Source organism: Pan paniscus, chromosome X (genome assembly GCF_029289425.2).
Source record: "Pan paniscus chromosome X, NHGRI_mPanPan1-v2.0_pri, whole genome shotgun sequence".
Classification (NCBI taxonomy): Eukaryota; Metazoa; Chordata; class Mammalia; order Primates; family Hominidae; genus Pan; species Pan paniscus.
This window is the reverse complement of record NC_073272.2, coordinates 138,620,903-138,646,857: the sequence shown is the minus strand read 5'-3', so window position 1 is coordinate 138,646,857 and position 25,955 is coordinate 138,620,903. Positions and strand designations below refer to the sequence as shown.

General features: G+C 41.4%; 1 protein-coding gene across 2 annotated transcripts in view; it reads left to right on the top strand.

Annotated features, from left to right (window-relative positions):
* The first annotated feature begins 221 nt into the window (after positions 1-221).
* Positions 222-25,955, top strand: part of FGF13 (fibroblast growth factor 13) — a 589,161-nt gene continuing 563,427 nt past the window's right edge. Inside the window, exon 1 of one of the 2 annotated variants that reach the window (XM_034950188.2) lies at positions 222-360. In XM_034950188.2, the coding sequence (XP_034806079.1) occupies positions 312-360 (49 nt within the window). In that variant the 5' untranslated portion in view covers positions 222-311. The remainder of the gene's footprint in view (positions 361-25,955) is intronic. The other variant, XM_055106652.1, reaches the window with a different exon arrangement.

Genomic DNA, 25,955 nt, shown 5'->3' with positions numbered 1-25,955 from the left:
GGGCGCGGAGGAAGCGCCGCGCCGCTTTGTCTCTTCACTTCTTGAGCGCGGCGAGCGGCTCCTCCCGCGGCCGGCCGCTCGGGATCGCGGCGGCGGCGACGGCGGCTCCTCCTTCACCCCTTTCCTTTCCTCCCCACTCTCTCGTAGGCAGCGGCGGCGGCGGCAGCGGTGGGGAAAAGCGGATTCCGCCCCGAACCACACCGAGGGGAGCTCGTGGTCGAGACTTGCCGCCTTAAGCACTCTCCCAAGTCCGGCCCGCTCGGCGAGGACTTCCGTCTTCTGAGCGAACCTTGTCAAGCAAGCTGGGATCTATGAGTGGAAAGGTGACCAAGCCCAAAGAGGAGAAAGATGCTTCTAAGGGTAAGCCCGCCCGCCGAGTCCGCCTGCTTTCCTTTCCTTCGTTTCCCTCGCCCCCTCGCGTGCGCGCCGCCCTCCGGCGGCTCCTTGCCTCCTTCCCGGAGCCTAAGCTGCCCATGACCTCTGCGACCCCGGGAGAAAAGGGGGGGCAGAGGTCGCTAGGGGGTGGATCTAGGTTTGCACCACTTTCCCTCCTTCCTCGCGGAATTGTCGACCCTCGAGTGCCTCCAGCCTCCTCCACTTCCCCTCTGGACGCACGGTGGTGGCGCTGCGGGCAGACGAAGCTGCTGCAGCCCGGAGCGCCGGGAACCGCGCTGTCTGCTGACAGCCGGCCGCCTGTCTGTATGAGTGCATGTGTGTGCGTGTGCGCGAGTGTGCATATGTGTGCTGCGCGCGTGCAACATGGTGACATACTCAGGAATCTGCCCTGCTCTCAGAACCCAAGCTTGAACCCACCTTCAGCCCCCTCTCCCCGCCCCCAATGCAAACAAAGAGCCTGGTCGAGACGCAGAACCCCTCCCCCCCTCCTTTCCCACCACCTCCTTCCCCCCCCGCCACCCGACACCTCCTAATCCCAAACTCCTTATCCACCCCAACCCTCCGGGAAGGCAGGAGTTTGCACCCTTCGACACGCCGCGTGCAAAAGTGAGCAATCCTGGTGCCCTGGCGCCGCCCGCGCTGCGCTTTGGCAGCACAGCCTCGCCAAGCCCCAGGAGAACAAAGGCTGTTGTCCCCTTGTCACTAGTGCCCAGCGTGAGTGGGCCTCCGCGGGAGGGGGCAGTCCTCTTCCTCTGTTTGCTGGGGTTCAGCCACCGCGCCCGGGGCACCCGACCACTGGTCCCCCTGGAGTGCGCGCCTCTGCCCAGGGCCTCCCATCGGCGGGTTGGGGAGGCGCAGCAAAGCGGTGCTCAGGCTGGGGAGAACTAAGGCAAAGGAAGGGGACGCCCCCCCACCCTTTGCCGGTTCTAGCCGTTGCCGTTCTCAGGACCGGGATTAGCTCCAGAATGTAAACTGGAGACAGCAGCCTTGGAGACCGGGGTGCGGAGAGGCACAGAGAGGGAATGTGGAAGAGCAGTGGGGAACAGCAGGTGCCTTAGGTGCAAGTGTCCGGAATGGCCACGGAGCAGACGCTGGAGTGGGCTGGACTAGCCCTGAGGGCCCCAAGCACACTGGACCGCAGCGACCCGCGCTGAGTCCCCACTGCAGAAGTGAGGTTGCAGCGCAGGGAGTCCCAGCTTTTGTTCATGGGGGCCCCAGTTCCTTCCTGAGCCCTCAGGCCCCCTTCACTCCCACTCCTTTCTCTATTCCTTGTTCTCCTCTCCTCCTTCTCGCCTCTCCCCATCTCTCAGAGCTTTCTTTCCCGGGAGATTCTAGGGCAGCACCAGCCCTCCCCCGCGGAAAGTTGTCAAAGTCTTCAGCTCAAGGCCTTTATCCTTGTTTCTAAGTGGAGCCATTTCTCCCCCAAATAGGCGAAAGGGTGACTGAAGGTTCCGGAAGTTTGTGGAGGGGTTAGATCCGTTGTCATACGGGTCATTGTTGCCCCCGGTCTGGCTCAAGGCTAGCATTCAATCCCAAGTGAAAGAGTAACTTTGGAAAGTAGAACGACAGCTGTAGGTTTCCAGAGCTCCCCTAATTGTTGAGTCTCAAACAGGCATTTATATGATAAAGGAAAATGACTTTAGGGTCATTAAATCGTTTTGTTTTCCACTGAGGGCCCAGAGAAGTAAATGTAATTAAAGAATGTAGCACCAGATTGATCTAGGCACGTCATTCCCCTGTTGAATCTGGGAGTATTTCTCGTTTGTTTCTGGAACTTTGGTTCCTGATTTCCATCAGGTGGTTACTTCAGGTTTATTTCAGGCTACCGTTGGGAGACCCTGAAACCAAATTCATTCACAGAAAATGAGTTTCTGTTTTAGGAATATAATTTGCAGTTGTCCAGAATGGATTAACGCATCTGGAAACAGGACAGGTTTCTGTAATTCAATAATACAAATTTGTACTAGGCATGTGTCATAACATTTTCTTGTGTTGACTCGCCACATTTGAAACCACATACCTCTGTAGGAATTGTGTAATTAGCACTTGAAATTATGGCTGTAATTAGAATAAATTAATTTTACAAGGCAACTTTTAAGAAGGGAGTTTACTTCCCCGAGAAGATGGGAAGCTTTTGGCTGCTAAGAGCAAGATTGCCATTTCAGCCTTTCTGTTCGTTGTTGAATTTAGAGCATTTTCAAAATAGTAAGTGTGTAGTAGCCATTAGTATTTTCTTCTTTCAAGTATATGAAAAGTCTTATGTGACTAAATTTTAAAGACTACTTTTTATATTAGAGATGAAAGGTACAAGGTCTACTTATCTTTTAATCAATAGAGTTTATATATGTTGACCATATTTCTGAAGAGTTTTCCTTACTTACAAATTTCCTATATATAGGTCATCTTTAATTTTTTTAAGCTGAAAAACTAATTGGCATATTCTTTGTAACATAGCAAGATATAGGATCAAGCATTTCGTAGATACCTTGAATGTACACACATTTAATTTTGAACAATGGTGTGACAGATGATTGGATGAAATCAAATAATTTAGTAACAGTTTGAATGAATTTCATAATCTGTTTTCAGAGTCTACTGCTCATTTAAATTCAGCCTCCCACCCCCATCAGTTAGGGCTCATACCCACAGTGTATCATAACTACATCAATTATTATAGAGTACAGTGTTTCCAGAGCTTTTAAAGCACAGGTAGTAGGTTTCCAGTAAATTATTTTGTGCTGCTGAATGAAATATGGCCTTAAGAGTACATAAGTTGCTGATTGTCTTTTTAAATGACATTTTCTTCAACTCACTGAGGTTAAGACCAGTGATGGACACTGATCTTTTTCATAACCTTTTCAAAAATGTAGCCAGACAAGATAGGCTGTTCTCTTTGGAAAGGGGGCAGGGACCTTGATTCTGTTTGAAACTATTAAAAAGGCCTCTTGTGCAGCCAGTCGCCTTTTGTGTATTTATTTATGCTTTGTATAAACTTTAAAATTGGCAGATGTGTATATAGTTTGAGTCACGCGGCTCTTGGTCCGGAGGATCTGTTTCCATTTCAGGGAAGAAGAAAGCATAATATTTGTTTGTTCAAGCAGATATTCTCTTAGCTTTGACTCACTCTTCTCTACCTTGTCACATAAGATCTTTTCAGCAGTCTTCTGTTGGAAAAGCACTCAGTTAAGGCTGTTTCTGGTTTGTTGCAACAGTTTTCCTGTGGCATCGGAAATCTTGTAGGCTGCTATAGATAAAACCAAATCTTTTTTGGATTAAGTAAAAACGCTAGCTAATTCTCGCTTTCAAAACTGTCTTTAGGTTTGTGGCTACATGTTTGGAGTTGGGTGTGTTCTTTTCAACAACCCTTTCCTTTGTGCTTAGCTTAACAGCCACCATATCCAGGCAAGTTTCAAGGCTCTGTGGGCTGTGGGTTCTCTTGGTGAGACAGCACTGTTGTCAGGCTGGGCTCATGCTGGCTGCTGGACAATGGAGGACAATTCCATGCATAGCCCAAGAAGCCAGCCACTTGTACAGCTGCTGTTGTAATGGGTAGTAGTGGCCCCATGCATTTACACCACAGTTCGTTTTTTGTTCACTTCCTGGCCCTTTCCAATAGTCTTTCTATCCTATCCTACTGAAGAAGGACAGGGCACTGTGGTCATGCAGCCAGCATATCTAGGCTTGAGTCCTGAATGCCTTCCAAAAGATCATCTTGATCATTGTGGTTTACTATAATAGGTTTCATCAGGTGTCTTTCTCAGACTTGGGCCAGGCAAAAGCAGATGTTTAGAGGTATTTTACCGACAAGAAATTATGAGGTTGGTGACCTCTTATTAAAAAGTAACAGTAATCATCTGTCTATTACTCATGTAGGGACTTGTTTTTTTCACTCTGACACCATGGTCGCATGGTTTTACATACAGTGTCATAAGCCACACGGTCTCTTCTGTGCTGAAGGAGGTGATCATAGCCTTGCTAAGGAGGTGTGACCAGGGAGATCTCTAATCAGAAATATTGGTCTGTTCTTGGGGATAGGTGGAGAAAATGAGTGCACATTATACCCAAATCCTCTTCATAATTATTTGTAGCAGCGTGTAGCTTCTTTATTGACAAAGGCTAAAGCTAGAAGGGGGAGCAAGTTGAGGCATGGGTTAGGGGTACTGTATCTTTTCTCTAGCTTAGTACTGCTTCCTCTAAGCCTCTTTTCAGCACAGTTCAAATAATTTAAAGGGCTTAGTTATGTGTCCTAGGTCTGGAGATGTGGGTGAGGTTGGAGTGGGAATGGATGTTGAATTGGGGCCTGGGTAAGAAGCAGAGGGTGAGCTGTGGGGCGAAGGAAGGAGTTGAGGTCTATGCCCACAGCAGGGAGATTTTATGGGTGGCTTTGAGGACAGGGTCAGGACTGGGGAGAGAATTGGAATCAGGGAGAGAATTTGAATCAGAATTGGATAAGCCAGAGGGCTGATTTGTAAGGCGGTAAGTAAGGATATGAAACAGCGTTCCAGGTCTCTTTGCAGCTGTGCTGTTTTATGTCCAAATCAACTTCTTATTCTGGGAATTACAATCAACACAGAACAACCAGAATGTGTTGCAGTTCTTCAAATATATCCAATAAAAAGGCTTTCTAGTGTCTGCTTCAGTATGACTTATATTTTTGGAGTTGAGAAATTTGAAAAGAATGGACAATAATTGTCAAGATTAAGCAATTGAAGGAGGGGGGAGAAACCATGTGCATTAAAGTAGAGTAGATGAAGGGGATCCTACATGTCTATTACCTTGCTCAGCTTAACATTATCTTTGAAATGTGAAGACTAGGCACATAATATAGTTTTAGCAATTAGTACAGAACACAAATGTCTGCATAACTCATTTTCTGCAGTCACTGATTTATGTTTCCCTATCAAGAAGACACATCATCACCACGATATATCAGCACAGGCTGAAGAGTGGATTTCAGGCTCATTGTCCTGTGTAATGTGGGTCATCTTAGTTAGTTTTCATCAACTTGAAATGTAGGTTATCTATTTGTAATATACCAGCTCTACAAACTTAGTTGAATCTTATTTCTGACATTTTTTAACATGGCATTTTATCACTTTTTTGAATGTCATATATTGATGAAACATTTCCTGAGAGTGTGGGTTTCCAGGTAAATGCATTAATTTCCTAAAGAAGTGAAATAATATTTAGTAGTCATTATGACCACCACTCCAGGCCTTAGATCCGATTTCTCCTTGAATTGGATGGCCATTTTTTTCCTTTAAAGCAGTGTTTTCCAGAGTATTAATTCTGAAAATGGGGGGGGGGAGGGGTTATTAGAAAAGAAATAAATTATTGATTCTTAGGGCACAATGGATATATGAAGGACTATTATATTAAGGGATCTGAGTTGTAATAAATATTAAGTCTAAATTACAATGACTGTTTATTGTGATTACTGTAAAGCAGTTCTCATGGCTGATCTTGCCTCTGCCCTTTGAAATTACTTTTAGCATTGATTTTCAAATGGGAATAGTACTAGTGTCACGGGCTAATGACCTTCCCCACAGGCAAAGGCTTCTGCTGGTGTAGGGTTGTGGTTGACATTCTAGGGAGTACAATAGGGCTGTCCAGAGCTAAGTTGCTTGCTTGGCCTGCCTGCAGAGACATCAGATTTGGTCTGGACAATCACTCTTTGGCCTAAAGGAATCCCTAGTTGTATATGTCTGTCCTTTATTTTGTGGTTCCTGTAAGTAGGGCTGGGAAGAAAGAAAAGAATCTTCTGGTGAAAGGCAGGCCTAGTCAAAGGCCAAATTAGAAAAGAAAAACAGTAAAACTCAATTTCCTTTTTTTGTAATTGAAATTTACCTGTAGTAACATGTACAGATCTTAAGTGTGCATCTCAATGATTTTTGAGAAATATTTACATCCGTAAAATCAACACCAAAGTCAAGATACAGAACATTCTTGTCACCCCAGAAAGTTCTCTCATGCCCTTTTCTAGTCATTCCCCTCACCTAAAGACAACTCTTATTTCATTCTTTTTTTTTTTTTTTTTTTTTGAGGTAGGGTCTCAATCTGTCACCCAGACTGGAGTGCAGTGGCACAATCTCCGCTCACTGCAACCTCCGCCTCCCGGGTTCAAGTGATTCTCCTGCCCCAGCCTTCCTAGTAGCTGGGATTACAGGCACACGCCACCACCGCCCGGCCAATTTTTTGTATTTTTAGTAGAGATGGGGTTTCACCATGTTGGCCAAGCTGGTCTTGAACTCCTGACCTCAAATGATCCACCCGCCTCGGCCTCCCAAAGTGCTGGGATTACAGGCGTGAGCCACTGCGCCTGGCCTCCTATTTTTATTTCTATCATCATCTATTAGTTTTTCCCGTATGCACTCTTTGGTTTCTGACAAACCTAGCCACCTCCCCATCCAACACTCTTCATCCCCTGTTGATAACCCTTCTTGTCTTGTCCTCTGGTTTCTTGGAAGACTCCCACCCTGCCCCACACTGGGGCATTCAATAGAATCTTGGACATGGTTAGTCTTCTAGGAGTAGTTGTTGAATGACCTGGGAAAGATAGGGAAATCCTTTAAGCAGAGGTATGTTTTATTCATCCTTTAATAGCAAATAACAATAATGAACATTGCTGTCTTTATAATAGTAGCCTCTAAATTATTGAGCAGTTACTATTTACTAGGCAAACATTATTTTTACATATATCTAATTTAATCCTGACAGCCAAATGAAGTACAGTAGCTCTTAGTACATACAGACTTTAGAGATGAGAAAATTGAAGTTCATGGAGATCATGTAGCTTATATGAAGTCACACCAAAAGTGGTTTGCAAATTACTAACTCGGTGCTTGGCCTTGTAGTAATCAATAAATGATGAATGCATATGCCATGCACCTATGAAAACTCATTGGTCCTATGCCCTGCTCACTTCCTGTTTTGTTGTCATATCAGAAGGCACTGTGATAGAGAAAGACTTTTTCAGAGCCTCCTGGTGGCTTAATCTGACAAATACCTAGGGATATTTACATTCTATCTAAAGATTGCCTGGGGTAGAGCTTTCACTCAAAGAATTCAATAGTTAATGGTTGACTTTCTAACACCTAGATACGTGGGGGAAATAATTTTGACTGGTGTCCTAAAAATAATAGTATTTTCTGAGCACTGACTATAGGCCAGGGAGTTGACATGGAATATCTCATGAAATCTTCATAACACTATATGGACATTCAATGTATGGAGAATGAATATCCACACTATTCTTCAATGTGACAGATGAAGAAACAGACCGAGGCCATCCTTAGGTCACTCAGCTAACAAGATGGTGAAGTGAGGATTTGACCAGATTGGGTTGACTCCAAATCTACCTCCTAACCACTAACCACTATATCATACTCCCTTCCTAGGCAGCACAGCTGAGTCTTTCTAATGCAGGTTTGCACAAAGACAAAATTACTTCCATTCACCAAATTGGACATAATTAGGAGGAGTGTGCCTACACTAAATGTATGGTTGCTCCAGGGCTGTGGTCTTTGTTCAGTTAAACAAAATCTGAACATTTTTTGAGTGACTTTTCTCTATCAGGTGCTGTGCCGGGGTGCCCTTTCCTTCTTCTCTGGCCTGGGACATTCTGACTTTAAACTTTCCTATGTGCATCTCACTTCACTTGGCCATCCTCTTGAACCACTGCTACAGGAATTGGCCAGGTGACTGTGTCTTTCATTGGCCAGGTGACTTTGGCTTTCATATTGGTTTAAAAACAATGGTACTTTCTTTTGCAACTGCATCTGGGACCTTGTTTCACCTGTGTCTTCAAGATTATACATCCTCTTAATTCACTGTTGAGTAAAAACTCCACTTGTTTATTTTAGTTTTCATTACATGGTATATGCTTTCAGTCTGTCTCCCATCAGAATCATATGTCTCATTTCCCTTCTCTTTGTCTCTCAACCCTACCCCGTTCTTCCTCTGACTCTCCTTCTTTCCCTCCCTCCTTTTCTTGTTAACAAATGTCAGTGGTTTTTATTAACCGAATGGGGCTCCTCAGGGTGTGCTGAGCTCATTGAAAGATTTTCATTTCTGGATTTTTTCCTTTGATAGCTATATTAATCGTGATGAAAGAAATCCACCCCCCACAACAAAGTGTAGCTCCACAGAAGAGGTTTTTCACTACTTATGTAACTCATTTTAAATGGAAAAATAAAAAAGTGCAAGCTTTATTTTGTATACTATTTATGCTGCCTTCAGTTAGATAATATTTCTAAAAATATATCTTGTTAACAGAGACACAACGCCTTGAACAAGCATATTAATTACAGTTCTCGAAGTTGGGAATCATGTAGTATTTATCTGTATTGTAGAACTGTTGCTCAATGGTAATAATGAACAGTGATGGGTCTATTGCATGGCTATAGGTAAATTTAATAACAAACATGAAACCCAGTTCTCAAAACTTGCTGCAAATAATGTAGGTAGCATTTGTTACTGTTCTGGAGTTGAGGGTTAGTAAATAGCTAGGGTTCTTAAAATATTTATCTAGCTCTTAAAAGTAGAAGTAAACAATCTAAAGAAGACAGGCTGAGTGCACTTCTTGAATATGCCCATAGATATTTTCAGAAACTTCTTTCAATGGTGACTTTGAAAGTATTGAGAATTGACCTGCTTATTTTGCCTTTGATTCTCTGTGTGTATGCTTGCCTCTCCCCTTGGGGGGTTTATTGAACATTAAGGCTTCCAAGAGCTCTTGAATTTGTGAGTGATTTTCGGAGCTCTGGGAACAATGTGAGCCATTCTCTTGGAAACAGGACAAGGCGCTCCTAGATGCTCTCATTCCAGGGAACATTTGTTTTTCGGCTAGCTGGGAACCCGACGATCGCGCTGAAAGGTCTGGTCAACCAGCCTCCCTCAGTTCCTGTGTATCTGGCAGGCAGGTTTATTACAAACCTTAATGTGCTCATTAGCCTCGTGATGTGGCAGCTGCCTAAAAAAGAAACACGGAAAAGTTGTGTCACCGAAGGTGAAACTTGGCAAAGAGCTGCCCGGCGCCGGCTCCGGGCATGACAAAGCGCCTTCCTGGCGGCGGCAGCGGCGGTGGGCAGTGGGGGTTTCTGTTTGCTTGTCCTCGATACCCACGGCCCAGTCGACTCACGGGGAGGCGTCGCAAAGGGAACCGCGGGCCCGGGCCAGGGCTCCGTGGCTGGCGGTGCGGGTGGTCGCAGTCCGGGGAAAGATACTGCGCGCTCCGGTGCAGCCCGCGGCCTCGCAGTCTAGACCGCGGGCACGTTGCAGCCTGTGGGGAAGCAGCGTTAAGATGGTGGCGGTCAGAGCAGCGCTGGTGGTGGCCGGGCGGGGCTCAGGGAGGCGCGCCCTCCTCCCTTAGCGACACCTATCAAGGCTTTCTTGCTTTCCGTACACCTGACCCACCCGCTAGACACCTCAAAGGCAGGCATAGAAGGCCAAGAGCCTTGAAGTCAGGGCTTGACCAACACAAGAGCTTTGCTTTCTCTGTCTTTCTTGTTAATGCTAATTTGACTTTAGCTGCTCAAAAACCGAAGATGCATCTTGAGCAGGACGCTCACAGGCAGATTTGAATTTATGTGTGTGTTTTTATATTGCTTATGTTTTATTACATTGATTTTTTTCAGATTACAAAATAATGCATGTTTACCGGAGACAATTTGGAACATCATAAAAGCGTAGAGAAGAAAATATCACCCAAGGTTCCACTACCAAGTTAACTTTTTGAGGCTTTGCTTCTAGTCCTTTTTCTCTGCATATTATAATACATAGACATGGCTAATTATCTTTAAGTGTGTATGTGGGATCAGGCACATACACGATAACTTCCCTTTTTTCCCTCAACGTGTTAGAATGTTATTTTATGTCGTTAAATAATTTGCACCATCATTTTCAGTGTGTATACTAGGTGTGGACTTAGGGGTAACCAAGGAGAGATGGTGATTTGTGCCTGGGGTGTGAACATTTTTCCTGCACCTCCTTGAGATCCTTCTCACTGGACACCACAAGCATGATTAGTATTTTGTAAAAGTACATATATGAATATGTGCCCATATGGGGCTATGTATATGTGTGTATAAATCTGTAAATACCAAATTAAACACACATAGACAACTATGCACATATGTAAATAGATACACAACAAATATGCTAAGAATACATCTTGAAAGAATATACACCAAAAGGAATCTCTGGGTGGTTGGCTTATAGAAATTTATAGCGTTTAGTCATATTTTCCATTTTTATCTATAGTGGAAATACATAATTATATTAATGCTATAATAATAAAAATAATATTAATGAAATATTACTTATTGATTGTCTTCAAACTGAGTTTTCTGCTCCCTCATTCCTTGATCTACCGTGACCTACTTATTATTTTTATATTATATGATGCTTCAAGTCCAAGCTAAATCTCCGTCCTCCATGAAGCCTTTCTTCCGCCCTCCCAGCAGGCACTGACTGCTTACTTCTGTACAGGGCTTCTATGTCACCCATCTGGCAATCTCCATGGGCTACTTTGGGTATATCTCATGGTTAACTTCTCATCTGCTTATGTCTTATCTCTCTCAATAGACTGGAATGTCTTCAAGGATCCTTTTCACAAAGCAAGTGCTCACTAAATGTGTTACGTAATGACAATGCTTATCATCCATCGTAGGTTTCTGTAAATGCTCCTTTACCTTTGAAACTCTGTACCAAAAGCCCTTAGACTAACAGCAATAATCCTGCTGGATTTAATTTTGCTAATTTAATTTAGGATACAATTGCTACTTCATAATGGGCTATCTACGTAGAATTTGGTCAATGATGATACTGATAATATTACTGAAATAGTAGTGATTTTCATATTGATTTTTCAAGTTAGAGGACTCTTGATAGAGGGTTTCTTGGTGGTAGAAATAAATCTACAGATTCACACATGCATTGGACAGTCATACCCCAACTTAAGTGATTTCAGTTATTTTAATGCATGTGTAAATTAATTCATCTGTTAATTTACTCGATAAATATGTATTGAACCTTCTATGTGCCATCTGCTTTCTTAGACACTGAGAATACAGCAGTGAGCAGAACAGATAACTATCCCTGCCTTCATGGATAATACAAGCTTATTTTGCAAGTTTCCTTAGGGAAACAGACTTTCAGTGCATGAAGCACTCTGTTTCATGTTGGTGGTATGTCAAGCAGTGAGTGATCTGGTGCCCATCATAGCCATCAGGCTCTGGCCAAGCCAAATTACTGATGAGTCAAGCTGGATGGAGTCATACATGGGTTGCTTATCTGTGGTTCAGGAACCACTGAAGCTGTGGTTCCTGGACCAGCTTGGGCATCAGCATCACGTCTAACCACATATACCCCCGACCATGAGAATTTGATTCAGTATATCTGGGCATGAGCCTTAGAAAGCCACATTTTTTATTAAGCTCCTCAAGTGGTTCTAATGCACAGCTGGTTTAGGGACCTACTGCCTCTGGGCAGTGTTTCTCAAGCTTGCCTAAAGAATCACCTGTAGGGTTGGTTTGTTTGTTTTTTCTAAACAAAACAAAACAAAAACCCTCCCGCTGACCTACTGAATTAGAATTTTAGGAAAAGAGCTGGTAATCTGACTTGTAAGCACATGTCCTGGTGATTCTTATCATCAGGCTAGTTGGGGAAACATTGTCCTAGAGACAATCGCAGGACTCCCCTAGAAATTATGTATAAATGTCACTTTTTCTGGTGAGCAGGCTCCATTGCTTTGAACAGATTCTCAAAGGAGTCAGCCACTCCAAAAATATTACATGAGGTGGAGCCCTGACGTCTAGGACCAGCATTGTTGTCAACTGTATGTTTTGAGTTCTCAGTGTCCTCATGGGTTGAATTAAGCAACCTTAAAGACCTTCTCGGCCCTATTCATCTTCCACATATAAATGTTCTGCTTGGAAGCCTTCTTTCTCTCTTTTTGCTGCTTTTTTCTATCTTATTGCCAGTCCTGCCTCAATTGTTTCCCTTGATGGTCTCCCTTTAGGAGAAAGTAGGGAAGCAGGAGAATTTCAAAGCCTCGGCTCTCGCAGAGAGGGCGGGGCTGGGAGGGAGCTTCGGGCATGCCATTCAGAGATGGCAATCCTAGCACAGCTGTTAGAATAGCAGAGGTCAGTGTCCAAATATTTTGACCCTTATGATAGCTTGAACCTCAGTGGATCTTAAACTGGTGGGATAAGGGGGTGGGAGTGGGACTTCCAAGACATTTCTCTGCCAGTCTAGAGCAGGATGGCACAGGGTGGACAAGGTAATTCCGCTTTTCCTTGGACATAATTTTTCTGCCTGTATCTGGCAGCAGGTGGTGATGGGAGGTGGAAGCAGGAGTGTGAGTGTTGGGCTGGGCCTAGGTGCACCCCCACCCCTTCTCATCCTTGAGGCACCAAGCAGTGTCTCTGTAATTGGTTCATGACCAATCAAGTGCATTGACCTATTACTGCTAGTTACTTTGAGTTATAAATGTTTTTTATTTCCTCTGTGGAATTGGGGGTTCAGGCTGTATAGGATGACCTGATTTGTATCACAAGAGCCTTCGGGACTTTGACAGATTTCACCGTTTAAAACACACCGAGCTTCCTCCCTCCACCCCACTGGACATAAAAGCAACCTTTGAATTTCTGGCACAAAGAGCATGTCTTTAAAGGGCAGCATGCAGAAAAAGGGAGGAAAAGGAAGTAAGGCAGTTCATCTTCTTTTCTGAGGCCATTGTCTCCGAACAAGTGACAAAACTGAATACCTTGAAAAATCTTGTATTGATTTTTAGTGCAGAGGCATCTCCACAGGATCTGAAAATCCTGGCAGAAGATAATAAACTTATTTCCCTGCCTTTGAGCCAGAGTTGAGTTGCTTGTTTTACATGGCTGGAAGAAATGAGAGTAGTTGCTCTGCTGAGAGTGAGATTTGGTTCAGAGTGCATCTCTCTTGACCATATTGTATATAGGGGAGACTCAATTTATAAAAACTATATATACAAATCTAACTCAAATGCCGAATGTGGAGGTAGTTACAATATTGAAAGAGTTATTGTTTTATGAAAAGTTTTTCTTTTAATAGCATCATCTTTAGTGTACTCGCACGTTTCTTTGGGCATGAAGGGCTACTTGATTAAAAAGAAAGAAATAAAAACCAAGCCTAGAGGCCTCTTGTTGAGGCATTTGTTTCCTGCTATTCTAATTAGAAACTGTTGCTCAGAGTGGCTGTCTTGCTTCTCGGATTATTATCTTTTTTATTTTAATTATTTTAAATATATTTACTGTGGCAAAATATACAACATAAAACTGACCATTTTATAGTCAATTCTATGGTATCCAGTTCTATGGTATTAAGTATATTCACATTGTTCTGCAGCCTTAATCACCATGCTCCACAGATCCTTAATCATAGGCTATAATGGCTGGAAGGGACCTTCATCATCATTTGGTCTAACCTTCCCACTACAGAGTAGAAGAATTAGGCCCACAGAGAGGCAATGACTTGCCCAAGGTCATAGAACAAGTTAGTGGCAGGGGCCTAGCCCAGTACATTTCCACATTGACACAGTAACAGATTCAGGCAGGTGGCCTCTGTTACTCTACTGATAGCAGAATCAAGGATTGACATAAATGTTTAGGGTATTTTTCTGTTTTTTTTTTTTTTCTTTTATCAAGTAAGCAACCAATTATTATGGTTTAGAGCCAGAAGGTCCTTCAGACACTGTCTAGTTCAATTTCCTTATTTAAAATAATTGGCCCTATTTGTGATTTCTAAATCCAAGCTGAACTACAGAAAGATGCTAACATTCTTATTTCTAAAATACAGGACAATTCTTCCCCAGCCTTCCTTTCACTGACTCCATGGCATTCTTTGGTTGAAACCAGGTCCTTTGTGGGTGGCTGTTATTAATAAGCTTTTCTTGGGATGTTTACAGTAACTGCTCTGACCTAAATAAGTTTGCTTGTATTGTTTTCCCCACAAAGGCAAGAACAGCTTTTAAAACTATGTTCATCCCTCTCATCACAATGTATTTATTCACGACTAAAAGAACTGAAGTATTGCATTTTCTCACATTTGGGGCCTTTGTGTACCCCAATCATGTTTTCTTGGAGTAGAGCTTCAGGACAATACACCACGTAACATTATAACATGATCCCTCTTGAAAATTTTATTTTTACTTTTAATTGTGGTAAAATACACATAACATAAAATTTACCATCTTAACCATTTTTATGTGTACAGATCAGTAGTGTTAAGTATTTAACTGAAGTATATAATCTGAAGACTGGTTGTGCAACCAGTCTTCAGAACGTTATCTCACAAAAGTGAAACCGTGTACACATTAAACAATTCCCCATTTCCCCATTACCCCAGTCCCTTGCAACCACCATTCTACTTTGTTTCTATGGGTTTGACTACTTTAGCTACCTTATATAAGTGGAACTATAGTTATTTGTCATTTTGTGACTGACTGATTTCATTTAGCGTTGCTATAAAGAGACCCCTGAGATTGGATAATTTATAAGGAAAAGATGAGCCTTGAGGCTCATCCATGTTGTAGTGTGTGTGGGAATTTCTTTCCTTTTTCAGGCTGAATAATATTACATTGTATATATAGACCACATTTGGCTTATCCATTCATCCAAGGAGGGAAACTTGGGTTGCTTTCATCTTCTGACTCTTGTGAATAATGCTGCTATGAACTTGGGTGTAGATCTTTTTTTAATTGATGGGATAAATTGTTTTAAAATACTCAATTTATTTTCTCAGTCTTTAGTCTAAGATTATTAAAATAACATGCTGAATAAAATAAAGGAAGAATGCAAATTTTTAGGGTACTGGAGAATTGAGGCATCAATCCAAATGACTTGCAAGTTTGAGAACCATGAGTAGAGTAAATAGGACTTTTTCAGGTCCTCTTGGGTCTATTATGTTACTTTTTTATAGTGATTTTGTGTGTGTGTGTGTGGAAACAATGAACTTCCTCTGTGATAGCCTCTGTGATCCTTCATCCTTGCATTTTTGCCCTTTACCATTTATTTCCATTCCCGTTTATATGTGTCCCCCACTATACTGTAAACTTGTTGAGAGCAGGGACCAAGTTATTAATTTCTGAATAGTACTTAGGACAAAGCCTGGCTCATAAGGCAAATGCAATAAATGTTTGAAGAGAAATTTGACTCACTCTGTCATTTGGAAAAATTTAACTTCACAGTTAGTCTTGGAATAATTCAACATTTTTATTTGTTTTTATCTGCTTCTTTTATATTTGAAACATAGCTCATGTTTAGGAGCACAAATTAGTTTTAAATATGAAGCAATCAAGTTTTTTTTGTTTTTAACTCTTTTTGGGCAGTGGGAGAAACATTTGTTGAATACTTGGCATCAAATAGAGGAAATATCCAGGCCTTGACTTTAGTTTTGATTTGAGTAAGTCCCTCTGAATTTCCACTGTGAATTCTGTCTCCTCCCTGCCACCTCTGAAGTGCTGTGTGTGGCTTTGAGTTGTGCAGCTAGTGCTGTGAGTGCTGTTTCTGTATCAGGGCACAGATTTCCCACTCCATGTATTGGCTCCTAAGCTTTGTTTTCATGCCCCCTAACTTCTCCTGAACTGTCTCCAACCTCTTTATAATGTTCCAGAAATAGAAATCTCCCAAAAGGATTGTCGTTTGTAATAAACGCCCTCAATCCTTAATATATTATTTCCCATTGGTGGGCAGAAAGCCTGCAGATATATTTATTTTCAGGTGATAGACAATACTTTAGAGACACATGCTTAAGAATCTGGACTCCATTCATTCAAAGAGCATCAAGCATTATGGCAGGCCCAGGCACTGGTGAAACACCGATGAGGAAGAGTCTCTATTCTTGCTCTTACAGAGCTGATAGTGGGAGAAATAAAAAGGAAGCAGTGCCTTGACTGGGAAACACAGAGAACTAAGGAAGCTCATAGGAGAGGGAGCTGACATAGTTGGGTGGTGGTAGCAAGTGCGATCGTTAACTTGACACCTGAAGGATGAGTAAGAATTTGTCAGTTGATGAAGAGGAATAAGAGTGTCCTGGAAAGTGGGGACAGCACATGTAGAAGCTAGGTGATGAGCAAGAACATGGCTTACTTAGAGAACGGAAGGAAGTACATTATTCCTAGAGTAGTGAGTCACCTTAGTTACGTGGATAGTCCTGGCATATCCTGAATTATGCCACTCTCATTTCAGTGGACAGTCCCATTGATTCCAATTTTTAAGCAGAAATATTGAAAATGCAGTTTTTCTGTGCATTAACAAGGAGGTTCCCTGGTAGGAAGAAATACATGAAAAACAAGTAGGCTCAATGGTAACTTAATGCACTTGATGAAATGCTGATTGTGAACAAAACTTCAGGATACTATCATTATAAATGAATGAAACCCATTAGATTTTAAGTAGAAGACTTATTTTTTTTCTGCTAAGATTAGAGGCCTCAGGGTTTTGTTAATTGTGGACTCCATGATCAGAAATCCGTATATGTGTCTGCAGCCATGATTTTTTTATTAGTAACAAGAAAGAGGGATAACTTCTTAACTATTCAGAATATGCATTATTTAGCAGTAAGACACAACTATTCCAGAAAGTGGCTTAATCAACTTTATTCATATGAAAGTACATAGTTTTATGGCTATTATTAGTAGGCCATGAATTTTTATTAAGTCAAAAAGAACATTGATATTTAACAGATAATGCCATTCTTGGCAGTGTAGGGTGTAATCAGGCAGAACACAACTCATTTCTGACTTCCAACTATATCACTCATGTTGACTTTCTGCTTTGTCTCCAGCAGTTGCATGAAAGTAAATGTACTGTCACAGATACTTGCCAGATGTTGCCACACAGAAATTTCAGGATAGTTCCATTCATACCATTTATTCATTCAAGGAACACGTATTGGGTGCTGGCTCTCTGTCAAGCTTGATTGTAGGTGTTGGAAAAATGTGACCAAGCTACAGAGTGTCCCTGCCCTTGCAGGGCTCACAGTGTAGTGGGGAAGACAGACAAGCAAATAGTCAATTGAGACAAATACAGTGTGACCAGTGCTGTAATAGCAGATGCCCTGGAAACTGTGCAAGCTCAGAGGAGGGCAGTTAACACAGCCTTGAAGGACCAGGGAATGCTCCCTGAGGAGAGAGATCAGTTGGGATCAGAAAAGTGAATTAGGACCTGGCCTGGCAAAGAGGAGGACAAAGAGAATTTCAAGCAGAGAGAACAGCTCATTTGAAGACAAAGAAGTGAGAAAAATGGCAGGAAGGAAGGGAGAGAGAGAGGGAAGGGTATTGCAAATGTAAATGTAAAAGGGCATAACTGTATGACATGCATTATGGCTAGAGAGGCATGAGGTGTACCTGAATAGGTAGGCAGGGGCTGGCACACAAAGGCATTGAGGTGTACTTTTGTGTATGAGGATGAAGAGTTTGGATTTCATTTCAAATGCATTGGAAAGCCTTTGGAGAGTTTCCTGATGGGAAGCCCTGTGATCTGATGTACATTTTTAAAAACTCTGTCTGGCTAGGAAGGCAGTGAGAAAGCTGATGCGGTGGGTCCAGGCTGAGACTTGGTAGAGTAAGAATGAAGATGGACAATGTCTAAAGATTTGAGAGCACTATCCAGGAATTGGGGTAGATTGGGTTTTGTGCAAATAATAACATGAGCGGTACAATGATATCTCATTTACTTAAGCGGGAGACAGGAGTCATGAATGATGACTCTTATGTTTCTGGGATCCAGTCCCATCTCTAGCACTTACAACTGTGTGATTGAGCAGTATCACTTCTTCTTTGCATCTCCTTTTTTTCATCTCTTACATTTTCCCACTGTGATTGCAGCCTGATTTTCAATGGTGATTCATAATGATCCTAATATCCTTTACTTCTAAGGTACATAGCAGACCATTTATAAATATTGCCCAAATAAATGAACTGGCATTATGCAGCTACATTCTTATGCAGGTATACTTCCTGGTTAGGTGCAGATTAGCCTATTTAGTCTTTCTTATCTGTAGCTTATTACTGGGAATAATCTAAAGTGGAAATCAAACCGTAGATTGTGTGTGATATAATGGTCCCCTGTACTGGACTGGGCCTTAAGAACTCACATTTTTCCCCCTTACTTTGCTGTTATCTTGCCTTTATTTAGTGCAACAGAAAATCACTTATGTGCTTTATATCAGTATTCCCATTTGTAAAATGTCTATGATAATGCCAGATCCTGACTTTAGTTTTGGGGTGATATTATTAACAAGATAATAGCTTTTAAGCATAATCATTTAGTGTTTATAATAGACCTTTCCTCTAAGAACTTCCTGATGTTTGTCATTGGAGGTGGTGTAAGGCAGAGAACAGAAGCCCCTGAAGAGCTTTTTCAGAGAATCTAGGTCCTAACTCTACCCCACACCAACTTCAGTGGGTGCCCATTGGTGGACATGCACAGTGGACTCCGGCTGTTATGGACCTTCCCTGCTCTGCATAGTCTTGTAGCAATATGGTCTTCTCATGTTTCAGAACATCAAATGTAAAAGCCAAAACTACAACTGGCAAGAACTCACTTAGCAGTAAAGGGGAAATGTATAGGAATTGGAACTGCTATTGACAAAAGTTAGATTATATGATCAACATTTCAAAGGCACAGAGATTTGCAATAATTGCATCAGGGTATAGGTGTTTTCTGAACAATAGAAACAAAAGCCAGTATTATATAGTGGGTTAAAAGAGACACTTATGATGCTCAAGTATACAAAGTAACATGAACTTCTAGCTAGTAGAATTTTATGGATTTCATGATTTGCCATAATGAAGAAATAAAAATATTTTAAAATTTTCCTATTGTTTTTGAAAGCAGTTATTGTGAGTGTGGTTGGCAAGTATTACTATGTACTCAGCATCCCCTTTTCCCATAGATAGCTAAACGAATTCTGCATTGTTGGGTCTGATTTAATGAGTTTTGTTCCAGTGCAAAACAAACTTAATACAAGTACTTTCCAGGTCTGGTTTCATCTGTATGTGAACTAGAACTAAATCGTTTACATGTGAGGCTAAAATGAGAGTCCTCCCAATAAAGTGTCCTAGAATGTGCATTTGTGTGTTTTCTCTAAAGAAGAAGACAACCATGTTAAGTCAGAAATGCATCAGCAAAAGAAGGAATGAAAAAGATTATTCATTCTGAAATAACACTTATGGCTTGTATGGGAAAATTTTATTTCAACTTTGAAAATAAAGATTTTTCATTTAACATTAATTCAACAAATATTTATTGAATACCTACTATGTGCCAGGCAGTGTTCTAGGTATAAGTGATATAGCAATGAATAAAACAAAGATCGTTGCCCTCCTGGGCTTACATTCGTGTGTGTGTGTGTATGTGTGTATGTGTGTGTGTAGGGACATACAATAAGCAATATATATATAGGTAAAAAAGATATGTTATCTGCTGACAAGTGCTATGGAGGAAAATAAATCTGGGAATGTGTATGTATGGTAGTGGTGGTGGTAAATGGCTGTAGTTTTGAGTATGATGATGAGGTATGGACTTACTGAGAAGATGATATTTGAGTAAAATTCTGAGAGAAAGCCATGCAGATGTCTTGGGGAAGAGGGTTACCAACTTTTGCATGTTGCCTGGGTAAAATAAAAGTGCACAAGTATAAAAATGTATTACCCATAAGTCAGGCAGTTAGAGGTGTTTTTTATTGAACAAGGGTAAAGCCCTTTCTGCATTCCTGTGTAAATTCTGCAAGGCAGAATTTCAAATGTAGTCTCTGGTTATTTGAATCTTAAAAGTTCATGAACAGCTTTTTAAATTGTACTCTCTGAAATTTCTGTATATGCATACAGATAGCATTTACATGTACTAAGTTGGTATGAACCCATGGATATACCTGCTTTGGTGTTGAAGCTACTTGATGATTTGCAAATTCAGGCATACCATATTTTCATTTATGCAAAAGAAAGTATTAACTGTTCTGATGTCTGGGAAGAATGAGCCCCTCTCAGGAACATAGGTTCTGCTTGAGCTACTTTAGACCATTTGACTCCTGAAAGTAGGAGAAATTATCAGCTAGATAGATCAGCCTCTCCTGAGGACCTGCAAAGTGCAAGCAAGAACAGTGTGGAGCCACTTGCATTGAGTGGTATGTGAGTCAAAGTCATGGAGAGGACTGGTTGTTGTTCAGTATTTGCTGTGGATTACTGTTAGGACTAGTAGATCCATATTCTCCCTATTTCCTGGTGTTGGTCATTTTGCATTGCTATAAAGGAATTCCTGAGACTGGAAGATTTATACAGAAAAGGGGTTTATTTAGCTCATGGTTCTGTGGGCTGTGCAACAAGTGTAGTACCAGCATTTGCTGCTGGCAAGGCCTCAGGAAGTTTACAATTATGGTGGAAGGCAAAGGGAAAGCTGCCTTATCACATGATGAGAGGGAGTAAAAGAGAGAGGGAGGAGGTGCCAGGCCCTTCTCACGTGAATTCACATCTCACGTGAACTCACAGAGTGAGAACTCACTCATTACCATGGGGATGGCACCAAGGCATTCATGGGGCATCTGCCCACATGACCCAAACACCTCCCACTAGGCCCTCCTCTAACACTGGAGGTCGCGTTTCAACGTGAGATTTGTAGGGGACACACATCCAAATCATTTCACTCTCTGAACAGTGCTCTGTGTAACTCTTGCCACTTCTAGGTGGATAAGGTGGTGAAGACCCACTAGGTCTGGAAGGGCAGAGTTGATTCTGTATTGAGGAGGTCACAGACCTAATGTGAAAAATTATTGCTCCCGCCTCCCTTGTACAAAATTTGGACATGTGATACTTTTGACATGTTTTTGGTGTGTCCTGCCAGCCAATGGTGTGCAAATAGACAGAGCAGGGGAGTGAATCCATGCCAGGACAATTAGCTGTTGTAGTAAGGGGCTGCAGATTTGCCCTTCCCCTTTGTCTTCAGTGAAGTGCCCATCTGTTATATAAATATTTGAATGTGGTGGTGAGGAGGGAGGGAACTGTGTGTATTTGTGGAAAGAAGACAGGAACTGGGTGCCGTTGAGTGAGCCTCTTAATCTCAATGGGTCACAGTTTTGTGAAACGCTACAGTGAGAATAATAACATTAAGCACCCATAAGCTTGTTGGAGTATAAAAAAGATATGATATGTGAAAGCATTTGGTTAGCATTATACATGTAAATGTACTTTTTTAATGAATGGACTTGCTTTTCCCTAGAAGGCCTTTACTGGTAGAATATTGTTCAGCTATCAAAAAACACGGCCTTTTATCAGGAATTTTTCCTAAATTAGCATTATTCACAATTGAAATTACATACTTGGTTTCTAAGTTTTCATGGCCCAGATTATTTTATTTTGCTACCTTCCCCACCCCATCCCGAGGGAATATGTGAACAATTTACTATTGACGGATAAAAGATAATGTGTTGTGAAAGTGACAGGCCCGAATCAGCAGGAGAGCCTGCAGTTCTGCTGCCTTGCTGTCATTCAGTGATGAAAATATTACAGAACGTTTAATACTATATGAACTAGAACAATACGCAATTTCAGAAGAAGCCACCTTATGACACTTCAATTTATTTAACATAAAAGACTGATGGTCCTATTGAAGTTCAAAGCTTGGAAAATTTTCAGGAAGGACAATTTATACTATTTAGGAAGTGCTCTCCCTGAGCTTTACTGTTTCATATTTAATCCAGGGTACTACCTAAGATTGCTTATAAAGTCCCTTTTGCTGTGTGGACCTTCAACATCTCATAGTAAAGAGAGAATATGGTGTAGTGGTTAAGCATGCAGAGCTTGTGCCTTTGTTTTCCCATCTGTAAAATGGGGATAAGAGTAGTACCTACCTCATTGGGTTGTTGTGTGTATTAAATCAGTTAATATATACAACACATATAATAGTGACAGACACAGAGTAAGCTCTATATAAGTGTTTGCTATTATTATTATTATTATTATTACTTAAGTCCTTATTATGAAGATTATCTGCCTAGAGTGTCTCTGTCTAAAACAATAGTCTGCATAAAGTCTGGGTTGTGTTGGAGAGGGAGAAGAGGGTGGTGAAGGAATTTTTTTCAGTAAAGAACCAGCAATATCTGCTGCAGAGGTTCTTCCCCACCTCATCCAACTGGAAAAGCCCCGCCAGTCCCTTCAAGACCCTGTTCAAGCATCAACCCTCTCCACCTTCTCCACCTTTCTCCCAGTGGATAATTCCCACTGTTATCTCAGCACTTTATTTCTGAATTATATCAGTCAGTTTCTGAATTATAGCAGTTATCATACTGCATTATATTATCTGTTTATGGGTCTCTCCCTCACTAGGCTGTGGGCTCCTTGAAGGCAGGGACTAGTGTAATGCAAGCATAGTGTCATGGTATGCAGTAAGCCATTGATGCTCATGGAGTGGCAGACTATAGCTGGGCAGATTTCTCTTTCAGAGTTGCCCTTCCTTGTGTTCATTTCCTTCCCTGCAGGTCTAGACTAGAGTCAGTCTCAACCGCCCTCAATTTGCCACTTGGCCAAAGGCCTGGACTCTCTGCAGTGGGGAGCTAAACATCTGAATGAAGTAGTCATCAAAACCAAGGTGAGCTTTGGAGATTGCTAGGGCAGAAGTGAAGAGAAGAGGCAACTAGAGTGACAGTACATCTTTGCTAGTTGGGGTCAGTGTTGGGCATAGCTGTTCCCTATAACTCAGTACTCCAGCTAGACTGAGATCAAGAGCATGGCTGAGATCAAGAACATGCCCTGTGTTACCCCTTTTGTGAGGTCTTCTGAGATGCCCCCAGGCACACCTAACTGCTAGTACTCCTGTGCTTCACTGCAATTTGAACATCTCTATTAAAGGACTAGTGATTTTATTGCACATCTGCTTCTCACCAGACTGTGAGTCACATGAGGGCAGGAACTGTGAGGTTTCGGTTCTGTAGAGCTGCTTTAGGTAAATGGTTGATGAATGAGCAAATGAATCGGTTTGTCTTTCTGATACTACTTCAGTGATCTGTCCAAATGCCGTTAAGAGGCATATTTTGTTACTTGTTTATCAGTCATCTTTTCTGCTTGTTTCAACCTTCAGTAAACTGTGGAACTGTTCTCTTTCATGTAGTACCTGGCACGTAGGAATAGTGCAGCAGATAACTATTGAACTGAATGGCACCTGAGAGCAACACAGATGTAGGGTTCTTTTATTTTCTGGATGTATTTGGAGGCAGGGATATAGGTCAGCAACCCATAGTGCAGTTGTCCTTTGGGGAGGGGGTCAGTGTGCCAACCTGTACAGTTTAGATCGGGGACTGTGACCACACACAGTCACCAGTTAAATCAGGCAGCCCTATTGCACACATCATCATCTCCATCTTCAGTTGTGTGTACAGCCAATTGTAATTACTGATGCATATAAGGTGGCCAAATCATGTTTGTGAGCCTCCACTTGAAAAGTAAAAGAAATATATGTTATATGTTAGAATGAGGGTTTTTTTTCATACAGAGAGAAACAGAACTAAGAAAAAAATAATTTGTAATATTTCAGAAAACTCAATTTTTGAGGACTCTGGATGATAGAATTCTTACAGTAGCTACCCAGCTCAGAGCAATTTGTGCATGGAATACCTTTAGGGTATGTAAGTTCCAGAAGATCATCATTTAGCTTAGTGCCCAGTATGATGCCAGTCATTGTAGAAAATTTGACAGATTGATGATGCATGGCCTTTGCCCCCAAAGAATTTGCATTCTAATTGATGATCTCAGATGTTATATCTGCAGTGGTGGTGAGCAACTTGGAAGAGTATAAAATATAAAGCTAAGCTGTCTATTTTGTGCATGTGGGAGGCATTCAGAGGAGACATGCTAAGGGTGGGGTATGTCAAGGAAGGCTTTATGATAAAAGCAGTAGGTGAGTGGAAATTAAAGTCAAAGTGGGAGGGTAGGGGGACCTGGGAATGAAAGTAAAAGTGAACCTGAGGTGTTAGTAATGGTGTATCCTCACTGGATTATTCATTAATTCATCAGTTGAAATTTATGTAACTGACTACCTTGGGCCAGACACTATGATGGATACTAGGGACACAGAGATACACAGGACATGGTCCCTGCTTTTGGCATACTATGGGGACACACAAGGAGTGCCTTCCTTTATTGACCATACAGTTAAATGACTGACGAGTCATTCATGCCTTCAACAAACATTTATTAAGTGTCTGTTTTGGGTCTTACTCAGCATTGGATGCTGGGGATACAGAAATGAGTCAGACCAGTCCAAGATACTCTCATACTCCAGGTAGATGCATGTGTTAAAACATACAATCAGCTATTTGCTATTTGCAAAGTGCTTCTCTCATATGAGGCAGGTTTAATCCTCATAGCAATCTTGTGAGGTTGTTTCTGTTATATTCCCCATCTCACATAATTTGTGAGATTATGAACTAAGAGATTATGAAAGTGAGATTATGAGTTTAGTTGATAAACTAAGGCATAGAACAGTTAAGCAATTTGTCTACGCTCATACTGCTAAGAAGTAGCTGAGCTGAGAAGTGAATCCAATTCCTCTGTATGTTTTTTTTTTTTAATGTCCTGGAATCACAAGAGTATTTGACTCATACTGTAGGAGCAGAAATAAAATGAAATAAAATGAAAACTGATTTTTTGCGAAAAGAGAGGCATCTTCTAAGAAAATGAAAGAATGATTCTTCGAATGGGAAAATTGCCATCAACTCAGGGGAAGTTATGAAAAGTTTGAAGACATGTAATGGGAGAGTGAACAAAGTACTAAAATAAGAAGGGACCACATTGGGGTGTGTTGCTTTACTAGTCCACTGTGAGATATTAAGTTGGTGCAAAATTAATTGCGGTTTTTGCCATTAAAAGTAATAGGCAGTATCATGGAATATTGGCCATAGAGTTAAATGTTCTATAAGGTAAAACTATTGTTAAAAAGTCACTTGTGTTATGTAATCACCTTCATGTGTTAGTTATTGATCTTGCCGGCTTGCAATTTATAAATGTATTTTTAAAAGCAAGAGTCCATTATGTAGATTTTCTTTCTCTTTCCTTCTTTCCTTTCACTGAGTCAATAATTTTAAGATAAGAAAAGAAATATATAAAAGATCTATTATAGAACACTGATGTCCAGTTTAATCCCTTATTCTTTTCTGCAATCAAAAGATAAAGTAGGAAGATAACTGGAATCAGTTTGTGACAGAGAGGAAAAAAGAAATTGACTGTGATTACAAACCTCACACCAAGATTATTATTATAGACCTGACTCCCAAATTATGCAGATTGAGACCACATGAAACATATGGTGTATTGTTTTTCTACGCATAACTTGTTTGATGTTTGTTTAAAGACCTTAGATGAAGAACTGGCTCTTGAGATATCTTGTCTCTCATAATCACAATCTGAATCTGCCTTACCCTCACTTGAGGTTTACATGGAGAGTTTCAAACTGAAATAATGCAAAAATTCCTTATGTGACATGGTGATGTGGAGTGTGGGCTTTGGCTCTAAGTTTGTGATGGGATTGGTGTAGTGTTCG